This window comes from Lathyrus oleraceus, chromosome 6 (assembly GCF_024323335.1).
Source record: "Lathyrus oleraceus cultivar Zhongwan6 chromosome 6, CAAS_Psat_ZW6_1.0, whole genome shotgun sequence".
Lineage (NCBI taxonomy): Eukaryota > Viridiplantae > Streptophyta > Magnoliopsida > Fabales > Fabaceae > Lathyrus > Lathyrus oleraceus.
The window spans coordinates 302,073,397-302,099,222 of NC_066584.1; the positions used below are offsets into that span (position 1 = coordinate 302,073,397).

The following is a 25,826-nucleotide window of genomic DNA, read 5'->3' on the forward strand; positions in this document are numbered from 1 at the left end:
TAAATCGACGATCAAATTTTTCACATCTGAAACAAAGAATAAAAAAGAAATTGCAGTGCAGTAATGTCGCCAAATCATCTATAAAAATCCGGTTTGGTTTGCAGAAAACCAGATGAAGTTTTATCAGAAGAAGATTCGAGATGATGACAATATTCAGCATATGTTTGTCAGTCACGAACAATCTAGTTACAACGATATAGAGTTGTATATATTACCACATCAACAATAAGTGTCTCAGTTCATTGATCAGTCACAAGTGTTTTGTGAAACTGATGACGAACAAGCTGAGGTGAATGTTCCAGATGACGAAGAAGAAGAAGCCGAGATCATGGTTGATTCAATGGTGAACGCTGATGAGGAAGAGGAGCCAATACCATCTAGTCATGTATACTATCCACCCCAACACATGACAAGGTTGAATTTGGGTTCTGATGAACCTTCATTAGATATATGGTACAATCCTTATGTGCAAATGCAAGGATCTTTGAAACAAGGAGACACATTTTGTGCAAAAGAGGAATGTGTAAAAGCCATTAAAAAATTACACATGCAACTATCAGCTGATTTCAGAGTTGACAGAACTAACACATTGAGGTATAAAATTTATTGTCCGAATTAGCACTTCCTTTTTAGGTTGTCAGGTTCGTACCGGAAGAGGAGCGAGTCTTGGGAGATTGGATCAATGGGTCCATATCACACATGCATGCTGAAAAACCCAATGCATGATCATCGGAAATTAAGCTCTCAGCTAATATGCGATGAAATATTGTCTGTCATTGACGAAAATCCGTCGTTAAAGGTGAGTACAATAATCTCGCATATTAGGGCAGAGTACGAGTACACTCCATCATATAGGAAGGCATGGATAGCTAGGACAAAGGCTATTGAAAAAGTGTTTGGAAATTGGGAGGAGTCTTACAAACAACTTCCAAAACACCTGTTGGCTCTAAAACAATATGCTCCCGGGACTATTGTCAAGTTGGAAACATTTCCCGCGTATACACCAGACGGGACGCGTGCTGTTGGAAATGGAATATTCCACCATCTCTTCTGGACATATCAACCATGCATCATAGGTTTTTCTTTCTGTAAACCAATTATACAAATTGATGGTACATGGTTGTACGGGAAATACAAAGGAATGTTACTGATGGCAATGACACAAGATGGGAACAACAACATTTTTCCAATCGCCTTTGTCCTAGTTGAAGGGGAGACTGCTGAGGGATGGAGTTTTTTCCTAAGAAATCTCTGATTGCACGTTGCACCTCAGCCTAACTTATGTTTGATCCCCGACAGCCACCCTTCAATCATCAGTGCATATAATAACATTGATAATGGCTGGAAAAATCCTCCTTCGACGAATGTGTTCTGTATTAGACATATTGCTCAGAATTTCATGCGAAAATCAAAGATAAGACATTGCAGAAGAAGGTTGTCAATGCATATTATGCATTATTAGAACTTTCTTTCAAACACTACCGTGAAGAAATAAGATTGTCAAACGAAGACGCAGTATGGTGGATCGATAATATTCAATTGGAGAAGCGGACTAGGGCATACGACAACGGTCAATATTGGGGCCACATGACAACAAGTCTTATGGAATCAATGAACTCTGTCTTTAAAGGAATTCGTAACCTACCTATAACCGCTTTGGTGCAGAAAACATATTTCAGGCTAAGGGCGCTATTTGAGAGTCGACGTTCCAAATGAAGTTCAGTGTTGCAATCTGGGCAGTTGTTCAGTGATGCTTCGATGAAATTCATTAGACATGAAGCTTCCAAAGCAAACACATATGTATTCACGGTGTTTGGCCGCACTAAAGGTTGGTATAGTGTTGCCGAGTCCATGGATCACAATGAGAGCATGCAGATGGGACTGTACAGAGTCGAACTAGATAGAGGTTGGTGCGACTGCGGAAAGTTCCAAGCCTTTCGTACGCCCTGCTCCCATGTCATTGCAGCATGCTCAAAGGTTCGAAGGGATCAATCCTACTTGCTATCTGAAGTTTACAAAGTCACCAGCCTATCAAATGTTTATAAAATTAGTTTTTCCGTAGTGGCAAAAGAGGATTACTGGCCTGAATATCAAGGGGACATAGTCTGGCACAACGAAGTTATGCGAAGGAAGAAAAATGGTCGCCCAAACAGTATCCGGATTCGAACCGAAATGGATACGACGAACAAAATGGTTAGATTATGTAGTTCATACCGTCAGCCAGGTCACAATCGTAATAACTGTCCTAGTGTTTGAACGAGCACAACCAGATAAATTCACATGTACCTCTATTGCAATGTATGAAAAACTAAATTTATTTCATATTAGACGTCTGTGACGAAAGTCCCATTGCATAAACAATAACACAAAAAAATTAAAACAACTATAATACAAGAACTATGCGATTACAACCATCCAAACAATTTTGAACATGTAACACATCATCCTACCAGAACTATGCGATTACAACCATTAAAAAAAATTCCATACAGTCTAAATAAGTCCAAAAAATATATATAATATGTGGAATATAATTTAAATAGTAAGATATTATTTTTTCTATAAAAAAAATTCAATCTCTAAAATTTGATTTAGACTTAGGTTTTTACAAATAAAAAAAATTATAATTATATAAAAGATAGGTATGCGTAATAGGAATTTTGATAGATTATTTATAATAATAATAAAATAAAAATAACGTAATATACTAATGAGTTGGATTCGCGAATTCAAAATTTCAAACTTATTATCAGAATCTAATATCAATGAATTTAAATAGATTGGATTGAATTGGATAAGTAGACGATTATTCGATTAAATAAGCATTCTGGTTGATTTGGAGTGAATTAGGACATCCATAATCATTATGACAATCATGTTATTTTATTTTTTATGTATATCTTATTAAAAGATGGAGATGATTTTTATTTCATTCATATATTATATATAGCCAAAATCTCCACTTTCCGATATATGTCATTCATTGCCATTTGCCATAAACAAATGGCTATTTCTGGTGAACACGTTAATGTTATTTAAAGGCGGCAGTCGTGATTGACGTGTATAGCTTTTCTCAATCTTGCCACCTAACCCTTCCATATATATCAGTATCGCAGAATAAGTTAAATTAACATGCTACCTCACTGTCAACCCGTTTTATGTTTCTTTAAATAACAACAAAATAATACAATCTCGGGGCTGATCAATCACCATGTCCGACATAGTTAAGGATGCTTGGAAGAAATATCTCTTGCAGCTTCAGCTTCATCCTTTAAGAACCAAGGTTTCTTCTTCTTTTCATTTTTTTAACTCTTATTTTCAAGAATAGGGTTGTTGAAAATTAATTATTAGCTTGTGTGTATGTGTTGTTGTGTTAGGCAATTACTGCGTCAGTCCTAGCTGGTTGTAGTGATGCTGTGGCGCAGAAAATTTCTGGAGCTAAGAAGCTTCAACTCAGAAGGATTCTTCTTTTCATGGTATGTATGCATATTTTAATTGATTGTAGTTGAACTTTGAAGGTATGTGGGAATTTAAAAATCAGATTATTTTTGCAGCTATATGGTTTTGCTTATTCTGGACCCTTTGGACATTTTCTTCATAAATTGATGGATACACTTTTCAAGGGGAAGAAGGGCAATGAAACCGTTGCTAAGAAGGTACATAGATATAGTTAACTTGATGAATTGTGTGTCCTCTGTCACTTAATTTTGTGTCTTATTAGGTTCTAATGAATGAAATATCCTATTACTAGGTGATTCTTGAACAAATAACTAGTTCTCCATGGAACAACTTTTTCTTCATGATGTATTATGGCTTGGTCATAGAAGGTATGTGTTAGGTGCATACACGCCCTTACTTTGAATGTTGATCATTGTTGCCGCATAGTTCATGTTGTGGTTGAAGTCAGTGTATGTAAAGTTCAAATTGATCAATATTTATAGGTCAATATGTAACACTGAGTTCAAAATTATCATTATTCATAAATCAACATGGTGTCTTGATCAGCAATTTGTTGCAATAGTAATCTAGACCTACTATCCCAATATGTGGTGCAAAACTAGTTTTTCTTATCGAACATATCCTTAATATGATGAACAACCGGTTATAAAACATTTTATAGAATTAAAGTGAGGTTGGTTTTCAGGAAGACCTTGGAATCTAGTAATGAACAAAGTAAAAAACGACTATCCTTCTGTCCAGATGACCGCGTGGAAGGTATGGAAATGTCAATAGTCTTCTTCTGTTTGGCCAATGGAACATTTTGAATAGTTAGTTTATAGAAAACATAACTAATTAGTTTCTTAATCATGCAGTTTTGGCCGGTTGTTGGTTGGGTGAATTATCAGTACATGCCTTTGCAGTTCCGTGTTTTATTTCACAGTTTTGTTGCTTCATGCTGGTAAATTTATCTACTTTCAGCTTCTTACTTTAAAACAAACGTTCCCTTAATGTACCTCTGATTTTCTTTCTTGCATCAGGGCAATCTTTTTGAATCTGAAAGCAAGGTCCGGTGCTATCAAGAAGAAGGCCTAGGACAGAATAGTTTCAAGGCTTTTGGGATTGGAAATCTCCCATTCTTGTTAATAATAGGGGATCATTCATGATAATTTATAGGCCATATTTGAAGTTATACTATTCTTACTTTTGTTTGCTATGACTTTGCGCAACAGTGAAAATATGAGTTGTTGGTTTACTTCTCAGTGTTATCAAATTGTCATGGTCTGATTGATAAGGCATGTGCCCCTTTTATAGATTATTTAAACTTGGATTCATTGCAATTTTCATCTAATATGTGATTTTGATCTCTAAAACTTTATTAACTAAATTAAGCCTATTTCTTCTAAGAATTAAACATATTTAATCTTGCTATCAGTTGTATTCTACTTTTATTTTTGAAAGAAACATGATTAATTCATTTCACTTAGAATGAAAGTTACAAAGCATGAAGGAAAAAGTTAATTCAGAGGTTTGATTTCTGATAGTTGCGATTGAAACAAATTTAATTAAACACAGAATTTATCTTCGCGTGTAACTTAGGATCCTGTTGTTAAAATTAGTATTCATAGGTGGATGGTAGGGAGCCAAGAGCAAGAGACAAATATTTTCTTTAAAATAATAAATTCTTTATTTTATATAGTTAGACAGTTATAACAACTTATTAATTTTTTTAAGGCTTGGAATGTGGGGATCTGTTTGTATTTAAATTGCATGCACTCTAGTCTAGGATAACATATCTGTTTTGCGAATACACGGTTGGTCAGTATGCTCTTTGGGCTGTGAATTTTGGGCCTTCTGACCGGGGCTGTGAATATTGGGCCTTCTGACCGGTCCATAACAGTTGTCTCCCAAACTCTTGTCTCTTCAATGTAGAGTGAGGCTTTGTTACGTTTGTCCCTTTCTACTGGTCGTGACACAGTTTGAGTAAAAAGTCAAGATGTGACGTCATTGTTATTGGAAACTCGCGCCATAAATGCGCCTCATGCCTTAGATGTCTTTTCATATGCTTTATTGTGATGACCTTTGGAATCTAGAAAACTTTAGTGTTATTCTAAGAAAATATGAATTGTTGATAATGTTCATCTTCTTTCTTCCAGTAAGACATTGCGCGATCATTATAGAATCAGTTATACATACTCTTGAGGCGTTACCTTTGTTCTTTTCGTCATCTGCATTTCTACAACATATTATTTTCTTAACCGATGAAAGTGGTGCCACCATGTGTCAAAAATCTAAAGAGTATACTTCTGTCTCTTGGGTAGATCTTGCGATTTCACTTCTCTTTTTATCATTTCTCGCTCAGATAGTCTCGAAAGTACTTTCATCAACGTGGGTCCTTTTTCTGACTGGGGCGTATTAATCCTTGAGCAAGACAAAATGATTTGCATTGAATATGGCGAGTGCATCATCCCTTTTTAGTTCATCTTTTCGATTCTAGGTCTCAGACTGCCCTTCAATAGTTTTGAAATAGAACTTATGAACCACCTCATGATTGCGCACCTCACAACTGAACACTGTGAGTTGGGCCTATATCAAAGTCTTTCAATATTTGTGTGACTATCAGGAAGGAAGACCATCTTTGTCACTTTTCTACCATCTTTTCAGTGTACAACAAAGTGAAATAAATCGTGCTCGAGGCCAATGTTTGATTACACTGGCACAGCTTACCCGTTACTTTGAAGCACATTCTTATGGCGTGAAACATTTCAAAGACCGATTCATGAAATGTGCACCTGAGCATGGTGAATATGTCAGAAGGAGTAGAAATAATGAGCTGATAATTCTATGTCTATATATTGATTATTTGATAATCAGTAGTAGTTGTGAAAAATAAATTGAAGACTTCAAATTAGACCTAATGAAGGAATTTGAGATGGATAATCTTGAAACATCTTATATTTCCTTATAATTGAGTTTTAAAAATCTAGTAGGGGAATTGTTGATGCATCAAAGAAGATATGCAAGTGAGATACGCAAGAGCTTTGAGATGGAGCAGTGCAACTCTACAGCAACACCAGTTGAGCCAAGAATACAATTGGCAAAGGACTCAGATGAGGAAGACATTGATCCAACTCAATAAAGAATTCTCATTAGATCACTAAGGTATCTTTGTCACACAAGACCTGACATTACATATAGTGTAAGAATGGTAACTATATTTGTTCTTGCTAAAAAAACACTAAAAGGTTGACTTCTTTGTTTTAGTCAAGCAGAGCCTAAAACGATTGGTTGGAGTGTCTGTTATGTATTTCTTGTCTTGTGTTTGCTTGTCCTTTACCCTCTAAGAATTATCCCATTTATAGGTCCCGACCTCCTTCTTTTTTCTCTCATTTTAATCTTCATATTCCTCATAAATACATATGTCATTAACGTGTATTGTCCTTATAATTGCTATGTAACGTTTGTCTCTTCAATAATTATAACTGCCTTGACGTAATGCATCATTCTGTAACTGTTTGTTACGACCCTTCAAATGAAATCTTATCCTTGTCATCAGATCCGACTTGCACGAACTAGATCATTCCCGACTTACACGAGGTCGACTCCGTCTTTCTTATTTTGATACCATAACCGGATTCTGTTTAGTAGGTATAGACACGACTATTCGACATGTTAACCTCATTCTACTCGGTTGTCACACCAACTCGGCCTCAGGGAATTCTGGGATGCACATAATCCCCCTGGTCATGAGGTTCTTCTAGAGTGACACTACGCCAAAAAGGTTTTTTAACAGCGCATCTTAGACAGCGCTTTTAAAAGAAAGCGATGTCTAAGGTTAAAATAAAAATAAAACACGGAAAATGTTCTAAAAAAATAATGAAAGCGCTGTCTAAGGGGGGGTCTTAGACAGCGCTTTTAGAAAGCGCTGTCTAAGACCCCCCCTTAGACAGCGCTTTTAGAAAGCGCTTTTAAATATAGACCTTAGTCAGCGCTTTTGAGAATAAAAAATGGTAGAATGTCCACGTTAGCTACCATTGCTCTTCTCACTCTCACTCGTTTCCCCTCTTCCTCTTATCACTATTCCAAGTGCTTATTCACTCACACTCACAGATTCAACCATTTCAACACACCAAAGTTTTCTCTCTCTTCCAAAACACCGCACCAACGACGTCGTGCATGCTACTTCAATACCTCCGCCAAGGTAACAATGTCTTCTTCTGATACAACCACTGCCCCTTATGGCTCTTGGACATCACCCATCACTGCTGATGTCGTCTCCGGCGCTTCCAAGAGGCTTGGTGGAACCGCGGTGGATGGTAGTGGCCGTCTGATTTGGCTTGAATCGCGTCCGGCTGAATCAGGGTAAGTTTCATTGACCCTTTTTGTTATTAGCTTAAAAATAAGTGCTTTTGGATAAGATGGAAGGGAAAAGGCTGAAAAATGTAATCTTTTGGAGTTTTTAAGATCACCCTTTTGGTCTTTTTTAGGCTTTGACTGGATTAACAACTTAATTAAGCACTTATGCTATAAGCACTTACATACTTATGTAAGTTATTTCTGTAAAAAAAGTCAAACTGTTAGATGGAAGCTTAAAAATAAACACTTTTAGATAAGATGAAAGTGAAAAAGGCTGAAAGTTTAATGTTTTGGAGTTTTTAAGGTGACCCTTTTGGCCAATTTTAGGCTTTGACGGGATAAATAACTTAGTTAAGCACTTATGCTATAAGCACTTATCATACTCATGTTTAAGTTATTTCTGTAAAATAAAAGTCAAACTGTTTTGATGTTTTGATATAAGCTATTCTTGAATGAAAATAAGCTGAAAACAATTTATGAACATGTACTAGGCTGTGTTTGTAAGCTCTTTGGAAGAAATGCTTATGCCACTAGATAAACTCAAATAAGTCAATACAGACTGTCCTGATTCACAATTTTGTTTTTGTTTCAGACGGGCAGTTCTTGTTCTTGAGCCGCAAAATCCAGGGGGCGAGGCTGTAGATATTACTCCGAAGGAATTTGGAGTGAGAACCCTGGCTCAGGAATATGGTGGTGGTGCTTTCACTGTTTCAGGAGATGTTGTCTTTTTTGCAAATTACAAGGATCAGAGATTATACAAACAATTCATCTCTTCTCTTGGTAAGCAAGCATCAGTTTTCACTCCCCAATACCCTTATTTTTGCGCACCTTTGATATGTGCATGTTTGGATTCACGGCGAGTTAAGCTGAATTACGGTGGCACTGGCACACAGACGATTTTAGCAAAAACTACCAACAAAATCACAGCGCCACCATGATTTTATCAAACTTACCGTCTTTCCAAAAATGCATGGTAGTTTTATTCTGCCATCAAATTAAGTTTTCTTTATAGTCAACTGTAGTTTACTTGCATATTGATTTTTTTTTTTTGCTCAATACTTGCATATTGATTTTTTTTTTGCTTAATACTTGCATATTGATTTGTATCAACATGAGAATGTTGATTTGGTGTTGTGTGATTTTCAATGTGTGTGAAGCAAGCAATTTTGTTAACTTGTGCTGTTTTTTTTGTGTGTTTGATCACACCAGATGTGTCTCCTATACCTCTCACTCCGGATTATGGTGGACCGACTGTAAGCTATGCAGATGGAGTATTGGATACACGCTTTAACCGTTTTATTACTGTAAGGGAAGGTAAGCAATTAAGAATGAGTTCTTCTTTAAGGCGTATGTTAGAACGCTTCCATTGCGAGTTTACTTAAATCATTCAATTATTTGCTCACTAATGTTCAATCATGTTGCTAGATCGTAGGGAAAGCAGTCTAAATCCACCTACAACTATTGTATCCATAGCACTTGGCAACAACAATGTTCAGGGTAAAAATTTCCATCTTACTAGTGAGTTTAGCTTTATGAGGAGCTTAATGAATACTATGCGTGTGTGTTTATTTGTTGTTTGTTATAAGTTTTCATAAGTTATTATATTTTGATTGTCTTAATCTTAATGCTTGTTTTCATTATAAGGTATTGCAATCAATATTAAGTGTAATTGTGTTGTGCAACTTTCAGAACCAGAAGTACTAGTCGGTGGGAGTGATTTCTATGCTTTCCCGCGTCTAGATCCTAAAAGTGAGAGGATAGCATGGATACAATGGAGTCACCCCAACATGCCATGGGATAAATCCGAACTTTGGGTCGGTTATATTTCTGAAAATGGGTGAGCTGAACTCTTTGCCTCAAGTTCCATATAATAATTTATGTTATAGTTTCTTATTATACGTAAATGTCATGTTTCAACTTGAAGCTTAATCATCTCTTGTTTCGATGCAGAGAGATCCACAAGAGTGTCTGTGTAGCTGGGTATGATCCTTCCGTTATAGAGTCTCCAATTGAGCCCAAGTGGTCTTCAGATGGTACTTAATCTAACCTGTTTTTCTAACACGAAAAAAAGTTTGATATATTAACGGTAGTTATCAAGCATGTTATGAAAGGAAAGGCTCCGACCTCCCTGAGTATTAAAAAAGGAAAGGCTCCTAGTAATCGGGAGCTTCATGCAAGATTGGAAGCCATGCAAGCTGAGCTTGATGCATTGAGGAGAGAAAGAGAGGCTAGCGCCTCAACAGTATACAGAGATGCTTCGGACAAAGACAGTATCAACTGTACCTTTCAGCCGAACATTCCAGAGGTAATTACATATAATTGTCTTAAATTGAACTAATTGTCTTAAATTATGCATTTTATACAAAGGATCAAGTGGACGAAATCAAAGAGGAGTGGTGTCAATTCATGATAAAGCTCAATGTTTGTTCATAAATTTGTGTAATTAATGTGTACATTTGTAGTATATGTTATGACTTGTAAATGTGTACATAAATTTGTATATATTTGATACATTTAAGGCAAAATTGGTTTGAATTGGTATATATATATATTTGTTAGCCAAAAATTGGTAGAAAAAAGGCCAAAATGGCATATATAAAATGTGATAATTGTCTGTCAAAATCTGGTTGAAAACAGGTAGAAATTCTGGTTTATAAACCTGGAAAAAATGTGGTTTAAAACAAAAGCTTCAAAAAATTTCGTATACCTTAGACAGCGCTTTTGTAAAAAGCGCTGTCTAAGGGGGGGATTAGAAAGCGCTTTAGGCAAAAGCGCTGTCTAAGGGGGGGGGCTTAGACAACGCTTTTTGAAAAGCGTTGTCTAAGGTATACCTAAAAAAATTAAAATAGGAGGGTCTTAGAAAGCGCTTTTGGCCAAAGCGCTGTCTAAGGGGGTGGGGCTTAGACAGCGCTTTTCAAAAGCGCTGTCTAAGGTATACCTAAAAAATTTAAAATAAGAGGGTCTTATAAAGCGCTTTTGGCCAAAGCGCTGTCTAAGGGGGGGGGGGGGGGGGGGGGGGGCTTAGACAGCGCTTTTAAGATTTAAAAAAGCGCTGTCTAAACCTTTAGCAGCGGAGGTTTAGACAGCGCTTTAAAGCGCTGTCTAAGGCTAAAAAAAGCGCTGTCTAAGGTCTTGTTTGTTGTAGTGTGAAGTGTTTAGACAAACAATCTCAAAATTCCCTTTCTTTGAGATCAAGATCCTGCTCGATTTTCATTAGTTATTTTAATGATGATCAGTCTTTCTATCTCCTTTTCATGATGACTTTTATGGGAACTCCCACTTTCATGATTACCCTTTGATATAAATTATTGACCGTTACAATTTTATTACTTTAAAAGGCTTAGTTTTTATTCAATATCTTTTCCAAGCAACCTTCTCCTTGAGCGTCTACCAACTGATCTCCATTCCTTCAGACTCCAGGTATCATTTCTTTTCTGTTCTTTTTACTATGTCTTCATATTCAATTGTTCTTACTGCTAGTGATATGAATACAATTTGGAATGCATGTATGCGAGGGTGTGAGGGTTATTTTAATAGAGTGGGCTTTGACCGAATTATAAGAGAAGTTTATGGTGAAATCCCTTACCCACTAGTAAGACTGATTCAGAGTCTTCCTCCTCTGGTTTTTCGGATATTCAGATGGAAGCAACATGATCTTTGATAGACAAAGAGGTTTTGAGTTATGACCACAATATTATCGACGAAAGTTATATCTTGAGTCTTCGTTCCACTACTTTAATCTCTTCCACTGGAAATGAAGAGGACGTTATACTGGAACCCTGTGTAGTTGGTGAAAGGGTTTGTATTACTCGTCCCAAAGAAGTGTTGGAGGAATATTTTATATTTATTCAGGAGTCATTGAAGACTTTAAAGTCCTTATTCCATTTATCGACTTCGAATTCGATCTTGTAAAAACCCTAAACATATCCCCCTCACAATTATGTCATACTGGATGGGGCTTTATTAATTCTTTTGAAACTATATGTGACACAATGGACATAATGTCGACCTTAGGTTTATTTTACTCGTTCTTCGAGTTAAGAGGTGCAGAAAAAGAAGGATGAGTTTCCCTCATTGGAGTTCTGGGAAAGAGCTTCCTACAAGCCTACACTACTAATTATAAGGGTTTTAAAGTAAATTCCTCTGAGTTAATAGTGGAAAAGATGTCCCCAGGGTATGTACGATTTAGATGAGAACTACCCTTTCCATATCTATTGGTCGGACAACCCTTTGCATACCTCTAGTTTTGACTATGACAAATTAAATGACTTGGAACTTCGATCTTTGTCCGTTTTGGATGCTTTCTGGGTAGTGAAAGTCAAAATTCTTTTACAGATGATCGATGACCCCGAACAAATTTCTAATTTTTTGGGTAATGATCACATATTTATTTATTGCTCTAATATGATGTCATTAGTCATCCTTTTTACTGATCCTGGCTCTTTTATTTCAACCAACATGACAAATCTCAAACTCTTCAAACAAAAGAAGTCGATGGTTGAGGCTAGGGCGTGGCGTGGAGATCAATTTGTTTCTAAGAGTGATCTCACGGGAATTCATACCTGAGCCCATAAAAGAATGAAGTTGGATGTTACTAAAGTGGCTCATGTCATATCAGAGCCTTAGCCAACCTCTGCCCCTACCTCCGAGGATCCAAAGCCCAATTCTCCAAAGATAATGAAGACTCTGATGAGTGATGATGTTAGTCAAGTCGGCTTGACAATTACCACTCTTATGCAAGATTCAGGTAGAAGTCATCAATCTAAACCTTCTTTGGAGTTTAAGTATTGGTCCAATTGCTTTGACGGGCTTAGGTATCTTTACGATCACTTGAACACAACTGATGATGTCGAAAAAGTAAAGTCTATTGGTGCTCAACAATTGACACAAAACCTAGGGCATACTTGATAAGATGTGCAATGATGACCCGAGGTCTTTTCTAAGTGAGTGATGCTCATGAGCAGAACGAGACTCGTCTTTACAATGAGGTAACTCAATTGAATAACTATTTAAAGGTTCAGTCCGACAAAGTGGAGGACCTGAACAAGCGGTTGATGTAAATGAATGAGCAAAAGTAAACTTGGGAGTCCCAATTATAGGAGATGACCAAACAGAAATAAGTTGTTGAGTCCAAGTGCTTGGAGCTGGAAATATCCAATGCCGATTTGGCCTAAGAATCAGAACAAACTCGGGCTCTCAATGAAACTTTGAAGAAGTCTTTGCAAGATGCCTAGGTAGACCCGCTTTCTGCTAGTGATGAGGCATTTGAAAAAGCCAAAGCTCAGGCTTTATGCATCGCACCAGACTTGGATGTATCAAGGATGGATTTTTTCAAAACGGTGGTGGATGGGCAACTAGTCAATATGGAAGAAGCTTCCCCTAAAGCAGAGAACCCCAAGGACACGACGTCGGATTATCAGACATCTGAAGTCTGAAGTTAAATTATTATTTTTATTAGCCATAAGTTGTGATGTGCACATTTGTATTTCTTCGCACAACAATTCAAGCATTTCAAAGGCTTTAGTTACGATGTTATCTACTTTTCTGTGGGTTTTGTCTGATTTCTAATATCTTATTTGTTCCTTATTTGAGTCACATATTTTAAGTCCCCAACCATAGGATTTAACTGACTTCCTAAGTCGGTATACATATTATCCTTTTTTATCATATAAGATTTTTAGACCAAACACTTTATTAATATTACCCGGCCGTAGCCGATCATGCCAAAGGCTTCAAGTTGCTTGGACTTTAGTTAGGCCAGAGGTTTTATTAAAGTTACTCATCCATAGCCGATTATGCCATAGTTTTTAAGTTGCTTGAACTTCAATTAGGCCAGAGGTTTTATTAATGTTGCCCGATCGCATCTGATTATAACAGAGGCTTTAAGTTACTTAGACTTTAGCTAGGCCTGAGGTTATTAACGTTGCCCGACCGTAGCCGGTTATGTTAGAGGCTTTAAGTTGCTTGGACTTCAATTAGCTCAGAGGTTTTATTAATGTTGCCTGACCGCAACCGATTATACCACACGCTTTAAATTGCTTGGATTTTTTCCTGGATCATGTCCTCGGATCTTCTTTATAAAGATATTTATTTTAACTATTGGTGCCTCATTAAAAACCCTTGCCCTAGCAAGGGAAAAAAGTGCATCCCCATCATTTTTATTCAATATATTTATTACATAGTCTAGTTGACATAAAATTTAAGACTAGTTACATTTTAAGTCATGGGTATTTCAACACTTTCTAAATTTCTAACTTATAAGCCCCATTATTTAACCTCTGGCGAACATGGTAGGGCACTTCCCAATTCGGAGTTAGTTTTCATTTCTTCGTGGGATCCGTCACTCTTTTTACCACTAAGTCTCCTTTGTGAAATCCCATTTGCCTTATTCTCTGGTGTGGGTTATTTCCCTCCAAGCAATTCTTTGTTTAGCTGAATTCTCTGATGTGGGTAGTTTCCCTGATTTCACCCTACAAGTTTGTTGCATTGTCCAAACCTTTTGAGTTGATGCTTTCATCAAAATATATACGTCTTTATGTCGGTGTATTGATCTCAACAGGTATCATTGCATCATTGCCGTAAACCATCCTGAATGGAGTTTCCCGAGTAGTTGAATGAGGCATAGTATGATAAGACCATAAAATTTCATGTAAGTACTCGACCCACAATCCTTTGACTTCATCCAGCTTCTTTTTCATCCCAGAAAAAATGAAATTTCTCACATCGTCTTACAAATTATGCACAATCCTGCAACATGCTCGGTCAGTAATATCCTGCTATAAGTATTTTTCTTGATAATGGCCTTCCTCCAATGCGACTGTCACAAATTCCTTCATATACTTCCTTTATGACAAAAATTGTGTCTTCTTCAGAGATGCACCTCAACATAGGAGTTGATCTACCTATCTTAGATAAGTGGTCGACAATGATGAGGTACCTCACAAATATCCTTTTAATGTGCGTGACTTCTATTTCTTCTTTGTGCAACTCATTCAGAGTCAAATATTGAACAATAGGTGTCATCCAACCCCTAGCCTCATTCAGTGTCATAACTTCCTCAACTTTTGTACTTGACGTTTCTAGGGTTTCTTGAATTACTATTTTGTTTAACCCGGTGCCTTTTGTGCTTGCTAACTGTGCCAAGGGATCGACTCTGGTATTCTCCCCCCTGGGGATGTGGGCTATCTCAAATTCTTTGAATGTTTGGGACATCTTGAGAGCTTTTTTCAAATATCTGAACAACGACGAATCCTTTGTCTGAAACTCTGCCTTGGCTTGGATGGCAATCAATTGAGAGTCAGTTTAGACCAATAAATGTGTCACTCCGACCTCTCTTGCTAACTTCATTCCTACAATTAAAGCTTTGTATTATGTCTGGTTATTGCTAGCCTAAAAATTAAAACACAAAGAGTATTCAAGTAATAGATCACTCCGTCCTTCTAGCACTATCTCGACTCCATTTCCTTTGAGATTAGAGGATCCATCCACAGATAAAGTCCATTTGCACGAAGATTATTCTGAAACTGGAGCACTTAACTCGTTTAAGAAATTAGTGAGAATATGGGACTTAATGCTACTTTGAGGTACAAATTTTATATCATATTTTGACAACTCTATCGCCCAAGCGACCATTCTCCCTGCCAAATCTGGCTTTTCAAGACTTGTTTAATAGGATAGTTGGTTTTGACGATAATGGGGTGTCCTTGGAATAGTATCTCAATTTCTGGGCTATAATTACTACTACTAACGTGAGACGTTCAATCTTCAGGTAATGTAATTCTTCTCCTCTCAACACCTTACTAACAAAATATATCGGCTTTTCTCCCTCCTCGGTTTCTTGAACTAATACCGAACTCATAGTTTTGTCTGATACAACTAAGTATAGGATAATTGGTTGATTCTTCCTTGGTCGTGCCAAGATGGGGGTGAGGATAAGAAACACTTTACCTCTTTAAAAGCTTTTTCACATTCCTCCGTCCATTGGAATTTCATTGATTTTCTCACCGCAACAAAGAAATGGGTCGACCTATCCCCTGCACAAGATAAAAAAACGAGATAAGGTGGCCAAACACCCTGTTAACTGTTGTACCTCTTTTGCTGTCGGTAGACTTATCATGTCAATGATTGTCTGGAATTTATCCGGGTTCGCTTCTATTCCTCGACTGGTTAACATAAATCCAAGGAATTTCCTCTAGTCTACTCAAAATGTACATTTGTCCGGGTTTAGCCTTATATTATAACCTCGAATTGATGAAAATGTTTCTTCTAAGTCCTTGACATGCTTCCTGTCTTCTGGGGTTTTTACCACCATATCATCAACGACACCTCCAGGTTCCGTCCTATCTGTGAGACAAACACCATATACATCAGTCTTTGGTAGGTAGCGACTGCATTTTTTATACCAAAGGGCATCACCTTATAATAGTAATTGTTCTTGTTAGTCATAAATGTTGTTTTAGGGGCATCCAATGGATTCATTCGAATCTGGTTGTACTCTGATTAGGCGTCTAGAAAGCTAAAAAGACAAAAACCGGAAGCCCTGTCGACGAGTCGATAAATGTGAGGAAGCAATAGGGATCTTTTGGACATGATTTATTCAAGTCAGTGAAGTCACACATTCGCCATTTCCCTATTTTCTTCTTCACCATATTTATGTTAACTAACTAAGTCGTCTACCTGATCTCCTTAATAAAGTCAACCTTCATGAGCTTTCCGACTTCATCTTCTATAACCTTTCTCTTTTCTTCGCCCTCCTTCCGCTTTCTCTGTGCTACTAGTTTGATGCCTGAGTCCAATGCTATATGGTGATAAAATATGTTGGGGTCAATTCCGGGCATAACAGTTGGTTTCAATGCAAACAGGTCTACATTCTCCCTCAATATTCTGATGACATCGGATTCTTCATCAAGGGATAAACTAGAGCCGATCTGAGTTGTTTGCGATGATCGGGCACTAATCTGTATTGTCTTTACATTCTCAATAGGTGTAAGATTATCCTCTACTGGATCTTCCCTTGGATCGATGTCAACCAAGTTAACTTTTACCTGATCGCCTATGATTGGCTCATTGACGAGAACTCTTAAGCTTCATACTATCTTTATATCATTTACTTGTTATCCCTTGATCACCCTTTATTACTCCTACTCGACCATCTTCCAGGGGGTATTTTAACGTGAGGTAAAGAGTGGACAACGCTGCCTTCAGAACATTTAATGAGGGCCTGCCAACAATAACATTTTAAGGAAATGCAACATTGATAATTAAGTACCTCACTAGGACACTTTTCGTGTTTTCCTCATTACCAAAAGTAGTCATCATAGGTAAATGTCCTAACACCTGCACCGGTTCTCTTGAGAATCCGACTAATAAACCTTTAAAGGGTAACAGTTCGGTTATATCAAAGTTTATTCCCTTGAATGCCTCCAAGTACAAAATGTCCGTCGAGCTTTCCGGGTCGATTTTTTGAACTCGTTTCAAGTTCCAGGTCCGGATTTGCACTTTGATTACCATCAGATCATCTTCATAGGCTAACACTCTTTCGACGTCTTTTTTAGAGAAGGTGATTATGGTATGGTTTTCCCTTTCTTTTGAAGGAGACTTCTACCTGACGTGCATCATTGTCCGGGCATATCTTTTTCTAGCCAAACTAGTTACTCTTCTTCCTATAAATCCTCTAGCAATGGTGTTTAATGTATCATAAGTCATTCGGGATTCGCAAACTTCATTCATGCTCTTCCCCTTATTCTGTGTAGGGTTGTTTGAGATGATGTCTTCTCGGGGAGGACTTCTTTTTCCTGACTGTCCTCTGATGTATTTAACATAGAACAACAACCGACCTCTCTGAATCAAGGCCTCGATTTCATTTTTTAGCTGATGACAATTCTATGTATGGCATCCATGGATTTTGTGGTATGCACACCATGCATTGCCATCTTTTCCCATCACATCATAATCACCTTTTGATCGTTCGAGTATGGGGAGTAACTTGATATTGTAAACTTGCCTTATGATATCTACTCGCCTGGCCTTTAACGGTGTGTTCTCAGCTTCTTTGTCAGTCAGACGTCAAGTTGGCCTCATCATTGTCCGATCTCGGAGTCCAGATGTAGGATAATTGCTCATATGCTCGGATCTTTCTTCTTTAACCCGCACCTTTTCTTTTGAATCCCGGGATCTTTTTCCATGTTACTTTCCTCTCCTTTGATGTAGCATTCCGATTGGGTAATAACCTCATCCATGTTTGATGTCAGCTTTTGTGCTAAGGATTCATTGAATTACTCGGCTTTGAGGTCGTGCTGAAATGCTCGGACGAACATTTCCTGATTCGGATGAGATGCCTTAACTGTTTCTTCATTGAATCTTTCCATATATTCCCTTAGAGATTCTGAGTTCCATTGTGGGACGTTAAATAAACGAGTAGTCAACATTTTCCTATGTTTACTTTGCTGAAAAAATGTTGTACCATTTTATTAATTAAATCCTCGTAGCTGACAACTAAGCATCTGGGTAAACACATGAACCATCGCAGAGCACCCTCCTTAAAGGTCTCGACCATGAGCTTACATTTGAGTGAGTCAGAAGCCCCTACCGTTGCCATTTAGTTATTGATTGCAGTAATATGCTCATGTGAATCAGTTTTACCATTGAAAGACACTAGCAACGTTGGCTTGAAGTTCTTCGGGACTTGATCTTCCCAAATAGCTTCAGATGATGCCTAGGAATCCAGAGGCTCCTCCTCTGCATCCCTCTATTGAAGAATTTATGTTTGCAAAACCTAGACACTGTCTTGCAAGGTTTAATTTTGCTGACAATGTGCTTCCAACGCTGCGAGCAATTGAACCATATCTGGTGGCGGAGGTGGATCGCTTCGACTGGGAGATGATCCCGATATCATCCAGCATAAGTATTAATGATTTTGATGATGGTTTTGTGTGGCTTGGAAAAATTTTATCGAGGCCCCGTGGTGGACGCCAAATGTTCTTGCTAAAAAAATACTTCAAGGTTGACTTCCTTGTTTTTAGTTAAGGAGAGCCTAAAATGATTGATTGAAGTGTCTATTATGTATTTCCTGTCTTGTGTTTGCTTGTCATAACCCTCCAAACATTCTCCTATTTATTGGTCCCAACTTCCTTCTCTTTTCTCCTGTTATACTCTCCATATTCCTCATAAATACATTTTCCAGTAACGTCCTCCGTCTTTATAATTGCTATGTAATGTCCGCCTCTTCAATAATTATAACTCCCCTGGCATAATGCATCATTTGTAATTGTTTCTTACGATCCTTCAAATGATATCTTAGCCTTATCATCGGATCCGACTTGCACGAACTAGATCATTCCCGACTTATGAGGTCAACTCCGTCTTGCTTATTTTGATAACCTAACCGGATTTTGATAAGTAGGTATAAACACGACTATCTAACCTGTTAACCTCACCGTACTCGGCTGTCACACCAACTCAGTCTCTGGGAATTGGAATGTAAAATATTCATGCAAAAGTCAAAGTTGTCACACCTAACCGCCACTAAGAGAATATTGAGTTACCTTAGAGGCACGTTAATTATGTTATTTTGTTTCCACTAGCAGACAAAAAGGGAAGGAATGTAAGCTTGTTGGATACATTGATTCTAATGGGTACGGTGATGCTTGTGGTAGAAAATCAATAGCGGACTATATGTTTATGCTAGGTGGTGACCTTGTCCTTAGTACATATCAGCATCATTATATACTTGTCAAGTCATGTGGTTACTAAATTTGAGATTCCATTATCTTAATATAATTGCTAATCTATTAAGTTATGAATATTATTAAATTATTGATTAGTTAATTAAGAACAATTGATTAGTGAAATGAAAACCTAAAATTAGATTATTTGTCAATCAATAAACGTATTTGACGAATTAACAAGATAATTTAGACTATTATTAAATTGAGTAGATAAGTGATCAAGATATTAATGAAAATCTATTAAAAAACTAATAATAAGTAAAAGAAGAAAAAAAAATATAGATTTACCTAAAATAATTTTACATTGTCAATAGAAAAAAGACAAATATAATTAGATACACTTAATATGATTTGGGCATGTGCCTCCATTTAAAATCTAAATTGCAGAATCATGCTATATTGTACTATGTTAGCCCTCCATTTCCAAGCTGCAATCTTTTTACACATTAACATTAACATGAGTAGCATTTAAATAAGTAACGCTATATTACATTATAATTGAACCTATTAATATAATTATTAATCATTAAAGATCATTAACAATTTTTTTTCATTTTGATAAATTAAAAAAAAACACAAAACTATTTTATTTCTAAATAACTAAGTACCAATCACTCTGATTGTTATTTATACGTTCCTATTTATATTACATATATTAAAAAAAAATTAGTATCATTATTATGTTTTTTTAATAACTATTAGCAAGTTTCATTTATTTATTTATAAATATATTTATGTTAACTTTTTAAAAAAAAAATGAATTAATAGTTTTAATAAGTAATATATTTATATAAATGTTTACTATTTATTTTCATATATTAATATTGGATTCATTTTGGTCAACTAATTTTAAAATTATTTATATTGGTCACTTAATTAAGTTTTCAAAATGTATTATATTAGTTATTTTTGTCTAATTAACGATAAATTTAATAATTAATTTCTGAATTTTTTCGTCCTTAATTAGACGAAAAAAACTATCATAATATATTTTGGAGTTAAAAGATCAATATAATTTTTTTTAAAATTAATAGATTAAAATAAACTTCAGTATTAACATATGAGACTATTAATCTTATATAAATAATATTTTATGCATTTAAAAATTTATAAAAAAAATATTATATTAAAGGAAAAAAATGCAAAAGAGCCTTATTATTTGAGATCAAGTGAGTAAAAAAAATTATACTATAAGATTATATAAATTTTTGTCTTATAAATTAAACTTTCTGGCTCCTGTCATTGCCACCACATCACAATTTTAGTTATTGCCTCCACATCACAATTTTAATTATATTTTTTTAATGGTGTAAAATATTCTAATTAAATAAGTATGTAATACTTTCTTACACCTTCAGAACAATACTTATAAACCGTAAATAATAACAATTATGTGGTACATATAGTTATATTAAATGAAGTAAAAGTTAGATGATTGTCTAAGTTATAGTTAGTTAGTTGGTGTCAAATAAGCATTAATAAAGAAAAACTGATTAATAAGTTAACAATTTCATTTTAGTGACTCTAATATAAAGATTAGATAGACCAATTTCAATATATATTACATCGACCAATTGTATAGTGAATAAAACAAAAGGATAAAAATAGAATGTAAAAGTTTCGGTGACAGAGACGATCCGAGGTTGATTAATCACCATGTCCGACATAGTGAACGATGCCTGGAAGAAATATCTCCTGCAGCTTCAGCTTCATCCTCTAAGAACCAAGGTTTCTTCTTCTTTTCATTTCCTATAATTGTTATTTTCAAATATATTGTTATTTATCATTGAATACATTGCTGCAATTCAGGTTAACTCTTTTAGATTGTGCAAGAGATTTGTCCCAAATTCTATAAGATGTGTTAAAGCAAAAAGAAAGAAACATTTTTTTCATACAAGATTTGTCTGAATTGTCTTTTAGCATGAGTGTCTTACATGTATTGAACACCGATTAAAAGTGTGTCGAAATAATAGAAAAAACCATTTTTTTAAGACATTTGTCTGACTTTTCCGATAACTATATGATTTTTCGACGCATGTCATATGAGTGTCATACAGGTGTCAAGGACTGACGCACACGCCTACTATTAGAAGTGTTTGTGCTTCGTAGATTTTTATTTTCAAGAATCTAATTGGGTTGGTGAAAATTAAAAGTTTGTGTATGTGTTGTTATGTTAGGCAATTACTGCATCACTTCTAGCTGGTTTTAGTGATGCTGTGGCACAGAAAATATATGGAGCTAAGAAGCTTCAACTCAGAAGGATTCTTCTTTTCATGGTATGTATGCATATTTTAACTGATTGGAGTTGAACTTTGAAGGTATGAGGGAATTTAAAAATCAGATTATTTTTGCAGCTATATGGTTTTGCTTATTCTGGACCCTTTGGACATTTTCTTCACAAATTGATGGATACACTTTTCAAGGGGAAGAAGGGCAATGAAACTGTTACTAAGAAGGTACAATATGGTTAACTTGCTCTATCCTTTAATTTACAGGGATGTTTTTTTTTTTGTTTTATTAGGTTCTATGAATGAAATATCCTATTATTACTAGGTGATTCTTGAACAAATAACTAGTGCTCCATGGAACAACTTTGTCTTCATGATGTATTATGGATTGGTCATAGAAGGTATGTGCTAGACCTACTATCCCAATGTTTGGTGCAAAACTAGTTTTTTGTCGAACATATCCTTAATATGATGAACAGCAGATTATAAAACATTTTATAGAATTAAAGTGAGGTTGGTTTGCAGGAAGACCTTGGAATCTAGTAATGAACAAAGTGAAAAACGACTACCCTTCTGTCCAAATGACCGCGTGGAAGGTATGGAAATGTCAACATTCTTCTTCTTCTGTTTGGCCAATGGAACATTTTGAATAGTTAGTTTATGGATGGCGTAACTAGTTAGTTTTTTAAACATGCAGTTTTGGCCTGTCGTTGGTTGGGTGAATTATCAGTATATGCCTTTGCAGTTCCGTGTTTTATTTCACAGCTTTGTTGCTTCATGCTGGTGAGTTTCTCTATCTTTTCAATGATCTCTTGTGTTCCTCTTGTTATCTAGTTTGATACATGCATTAGAAATACTGAAATTATTCTTCCACACTCAAAATAAAATGCATTTTGGCAAAGCCAACTCATATATGAAGTATGTTTGGTTTCACTGTTTTTGGAGTTAAAGTTGGTTCTAAAGGTGTAGACGGTAGAATTGATTTTAGCTCTAGAATTGATTCTAATATAAAGATAGAATTTGATGTTTTTGCCTCTACAATAATATCTAAGCGCAGTCAATTTACATTCAGCTCACTTTTAATTTGAATTAAGTAACTTTGAGACAAACATTGTTCAAGACTTTCTCACTTTGGAATGTTTCTTGCATCAGGGGAATCTTTCTGAATCTGAAAGCAAGATCTGGTGCTATCAAGAAAGCCTAGGACATAATAGTCATCATATTTTTGGGGTGGGGAATCTCAATATTTGTTAATTATATGGGATCATCCGTGATAATTTATAGGCCATATCAAGTTAGACTATTCTTACTTATAGTGAAAATATGAGTTATTGGTTTACTTATATTAGGACTAGAGAGCCATTATAATCTTTTGTTCCTTACTTCTTTTCTTTTTATATTTTGTTATTATAAGAAGTTATTTTATATTTATACTTGTCAAATCCAACAAAGGGAAAGGGAGAGTCTGTTCAAGTGCTCAATAGTAAAAGACTTTGTATGCTAGAATTTGTTAAAATTAATGAACGAATCTCCAAGCCCTAAGATTGGAATATTTATTGAGGGTTCCTTGGGCCAGGCGGGAAGGAGAGAAACAATTTTCCCTAGCTTCCCAACGAATACGTGGGAGTAGGGAAAGATCAGTTCTTCCCCAAATCTTGGAGGAACAGTTTCTCTCTTTGAATTCCATTCCCCATATCGTTATCCCCTGGATACCTTATCATAGGCCACGTGTCAAAAAAATGGTGGTGTATGGATTTGAGTTCGGACTGGGAAGCCCAGGCCCAATCGGGCGACCCGGAACGCGCCCATCCAATGTCCAGTGCTTTAGGTGGCCTGCTTTGTCATGGGTTGTCCCTTTATGTGCCCAATAAAACTATCATAGTCCACAGATCCTCAAGCACAAAATCTGGGAGGGGCAAAGTGGTTAATTTAAAATGGACAATGGTCTTAGTGATATGAATCATTTGAGAATCGCATAGGACAAGTCCCTCAAGTGTTGCATAGGGTGAGTCACGCATGTTTCGATAGGGGCGAGTCCTTCAAGTGTTGTTTGGGGCGAGTCTCTCAATCATTATTTGGAGCAAGTCCCTCAAGCATTACTTGGGACATGTGCAACATTTAATGCTTCAGCACACTGATTTTTCCCTCGAGAAAGTATGACCGCTATGAACCGTTGATAATATGCGTGAAGACATATTCAGTCGTTGATGTTTTCACTTTCCAAATGAAGATGTGCACCTAGGTTAGAGAAATGATTGCCTACGTGACCTCGATAGTTTTCTTCATATTAACAGGGCTTTGGCTTCATTCTTCCACACGTTATGGATAAAACTCTTATGCTTTTTTTCAAGTAGGAACATTTCTTAAAAATTTCTCCCAAACCAGACTAGTTGATTCTTCCATCCTTATCCCACTCAAACTCGGGTATTACATCCTTCATTTTTTGATAATATTGGTTATTAAGGACTAGCGTCCAAACGGGCACTCTCGTGCCCGTTTGTCCGCTTTTGTCAAAATACGAATGTATATATTTTATTTAATTTTGATTTAAATTATGATGATTGAAAATCACTATTGTTATATGTATTTGAATTATCAAATCAATGAATAACTAATATGATCAATATTTTTCAATAATCATGATTAAATATTCAGCAATTATCTCTTTTTATTCTCCGAATTACCTTTGATTTTGATCGATTGATTCTTTATTCCAATCATTATTTATCTTCTTCTTCCTCGTAAAAGATATTGAGTACTGGTTAAAAATAAAAAAATTTGTTGCTGAAAATTCCAATTTTTGAAGAAAAGAGTTTGACATCAGATAAAATTACAGTGACGTTATCCGCCACAAAGTCACCGAAGTTGTTTCCAAAAGTTAGTGTTATTTTTTTGATGAATTCTAGAACATAACAACGTATTGATCATAATTCTAAACAATTAATAGCATCATTGTAAAAAACAAACATAACATAAATATTAAAAAATAAAATCAAGAATGGATATGATGAGTGTTTCCTTTGTTTTTAAATGAATATTTTAGAGTGTAAAAATGAGAGAAGTTATTGGAAAAACTTGCGGTTGTAGAAAAAGATAGGTTGGTGATATCACTCAAGTTGGCATCAACCGATCAAAACAATGTTGATTTTTACATCAAATAGGCTTAAACTAACATATTCCGAATCCGAGATTCTCACAATATTCAATGAATAATGCTTTTCCTTTTATTGTTATTAATGCAACAATAATAATCAACTCTCACTATATTGCATTTTAATATTGGTAATTGTGGCTAAACTGAATACCCACACAGTATCATTGTAATAACTTTTACAAACCAAAAAAATATAGTGACATGATTTTTGTTATTCCGATGTAAGATAATTTTAAAGATAATCAGCACATAGATCAAATCGAACTTAAACTACTACAAATGAGTCTATCACCATGAAAATGATACCATTAAAGTGTACAACATCTGTATTAAAGTGTCAAAGTAGTTAATTTGAAGTTTTCTTAATGACATTGAAAAACATATAATTTATCTTGAACATGTCATTTGCTAAAATGTTTAATCTCTGCATGCATCTCTAAATCTATCATCTTCCTAGTGGGAAAGATAAGTTTTGATATATGTTGCAAGTTGAATAAAACCAGATCCCTTCCCTTCTTTTGTCCCATGGGTACGTGCTTTGTTTCTTTCTCGCATCAATTTTACTTTTCCATTTTCCTTCTCTGTTTCACCCATATGTAGTCATAGAGGAACATTACCGTAACCGCTAAACAGTAACCGTTAAACATCTAAACTCGTCTCTCATTTGTAACTTACGTTTATTCCAATAAATAATTATAAAAAATAAATAATAAATAATTATTGTAAAAAAAAAAGAAAAGGGGACTATTATCTGACAAATTTCGACCACGTCGATAGACAGAAATCAGAACAATAGAGATGCAGTCAAAAGCGGTTCGACAATCAGGAGGGACCTAAGGCAGGTCAAAGTGAAGTCAACGGAGGGGGTGATCTTGTTGAAGTCGAAGCGAAACGTGCCATGATGGATACAAATCTTTGGAAGCA

The 25,826-nt window shown here is 35.7% G+C and overlaps 3 protein-coding genes across 3 annotated transcripts; all 3 read left to right on the forward strand.

Annotated features, from left to right (window-relative positions):
* Window positions 1-2,965: 2,965 nt before the first annotated feature.
* Window positions 2,966-4,693, forward strand: LOC127092879 (peroxisomal membrane protein PMP22). The gene is made up of 7 exons (XM_051031772.1): window positions 2,966-3,283; window positions 3,378-3,476; window positions 3,555-3,656; window positions 3,752-3,827; window positions 4,145-4,215; window positions 4,314-4,399; window positions 4,479-4,693. Exons 1-7 carry the CDS (start codon window positions 3,212-3,214, stop codon window positions 4,531-4,533), a joined length of 561 nt encoding a protein of 186 aa, XP_050887729.1. The 5' UTR covers window positions 2,966-3,211; the 3' UTR covers window positions 4,534-4,693.
* Window positions 4,694-7,443: 2,750 nt separating this feature from the next.
* On the forward strand, window positions 7,444-9,842 carry LOC127095319 (uncharacterized). The gene is made up of 6 exons (XM_051034027.1): window positions 7,444-7,800; window positions 8,387-8,574; window positions 9,004-9,108; window positions 9,220-9,291; window positions 9,484-9,631; window positions 9,745-9,842. The coding sequence occupies exons 1-6, from the start codon at window positions 7,454-7,456 to the stop codon at window positions 9,833-9,835; spliced, it is 951 nt and encodes a 316-aa protein (XP_050889984.1). The 5' UTR covers window positions 7,444-7,453; the 3' UTR covers window positions 9,836-9,842.
* An 11,236-nt stretch (window positions 9,843-21,078) lies between these two features.
* On the forward strand, window positions 21,079-23,087 carry LOC127092880 (peroxisomal membrane protein PMP22). The gene is made up of 7 exons (XM_051031773.1): window positions 21,079-21,248; window positions 21,698-21,796; window positions 21,875-21,976; window positions 22,074-22,149; window positions 22,274-22,344; window positions 22,446-22,531; window positions 22,901-23,087. Exons 1-7 carry the CDS (start codon window positions 21,177-21,179, stop codon window positions 22,950-22,952), a joined length of 558 nt encoding a protein of 185 aa, XP_050887730.1. The 5' UTR covers window positions 21,079-21,176; the 3' UTR covers window positions 22,953-23,087.
* The last annotated feature ends 2,739 nt before the right edge of the window (window positions 23,088-25,826 follow it).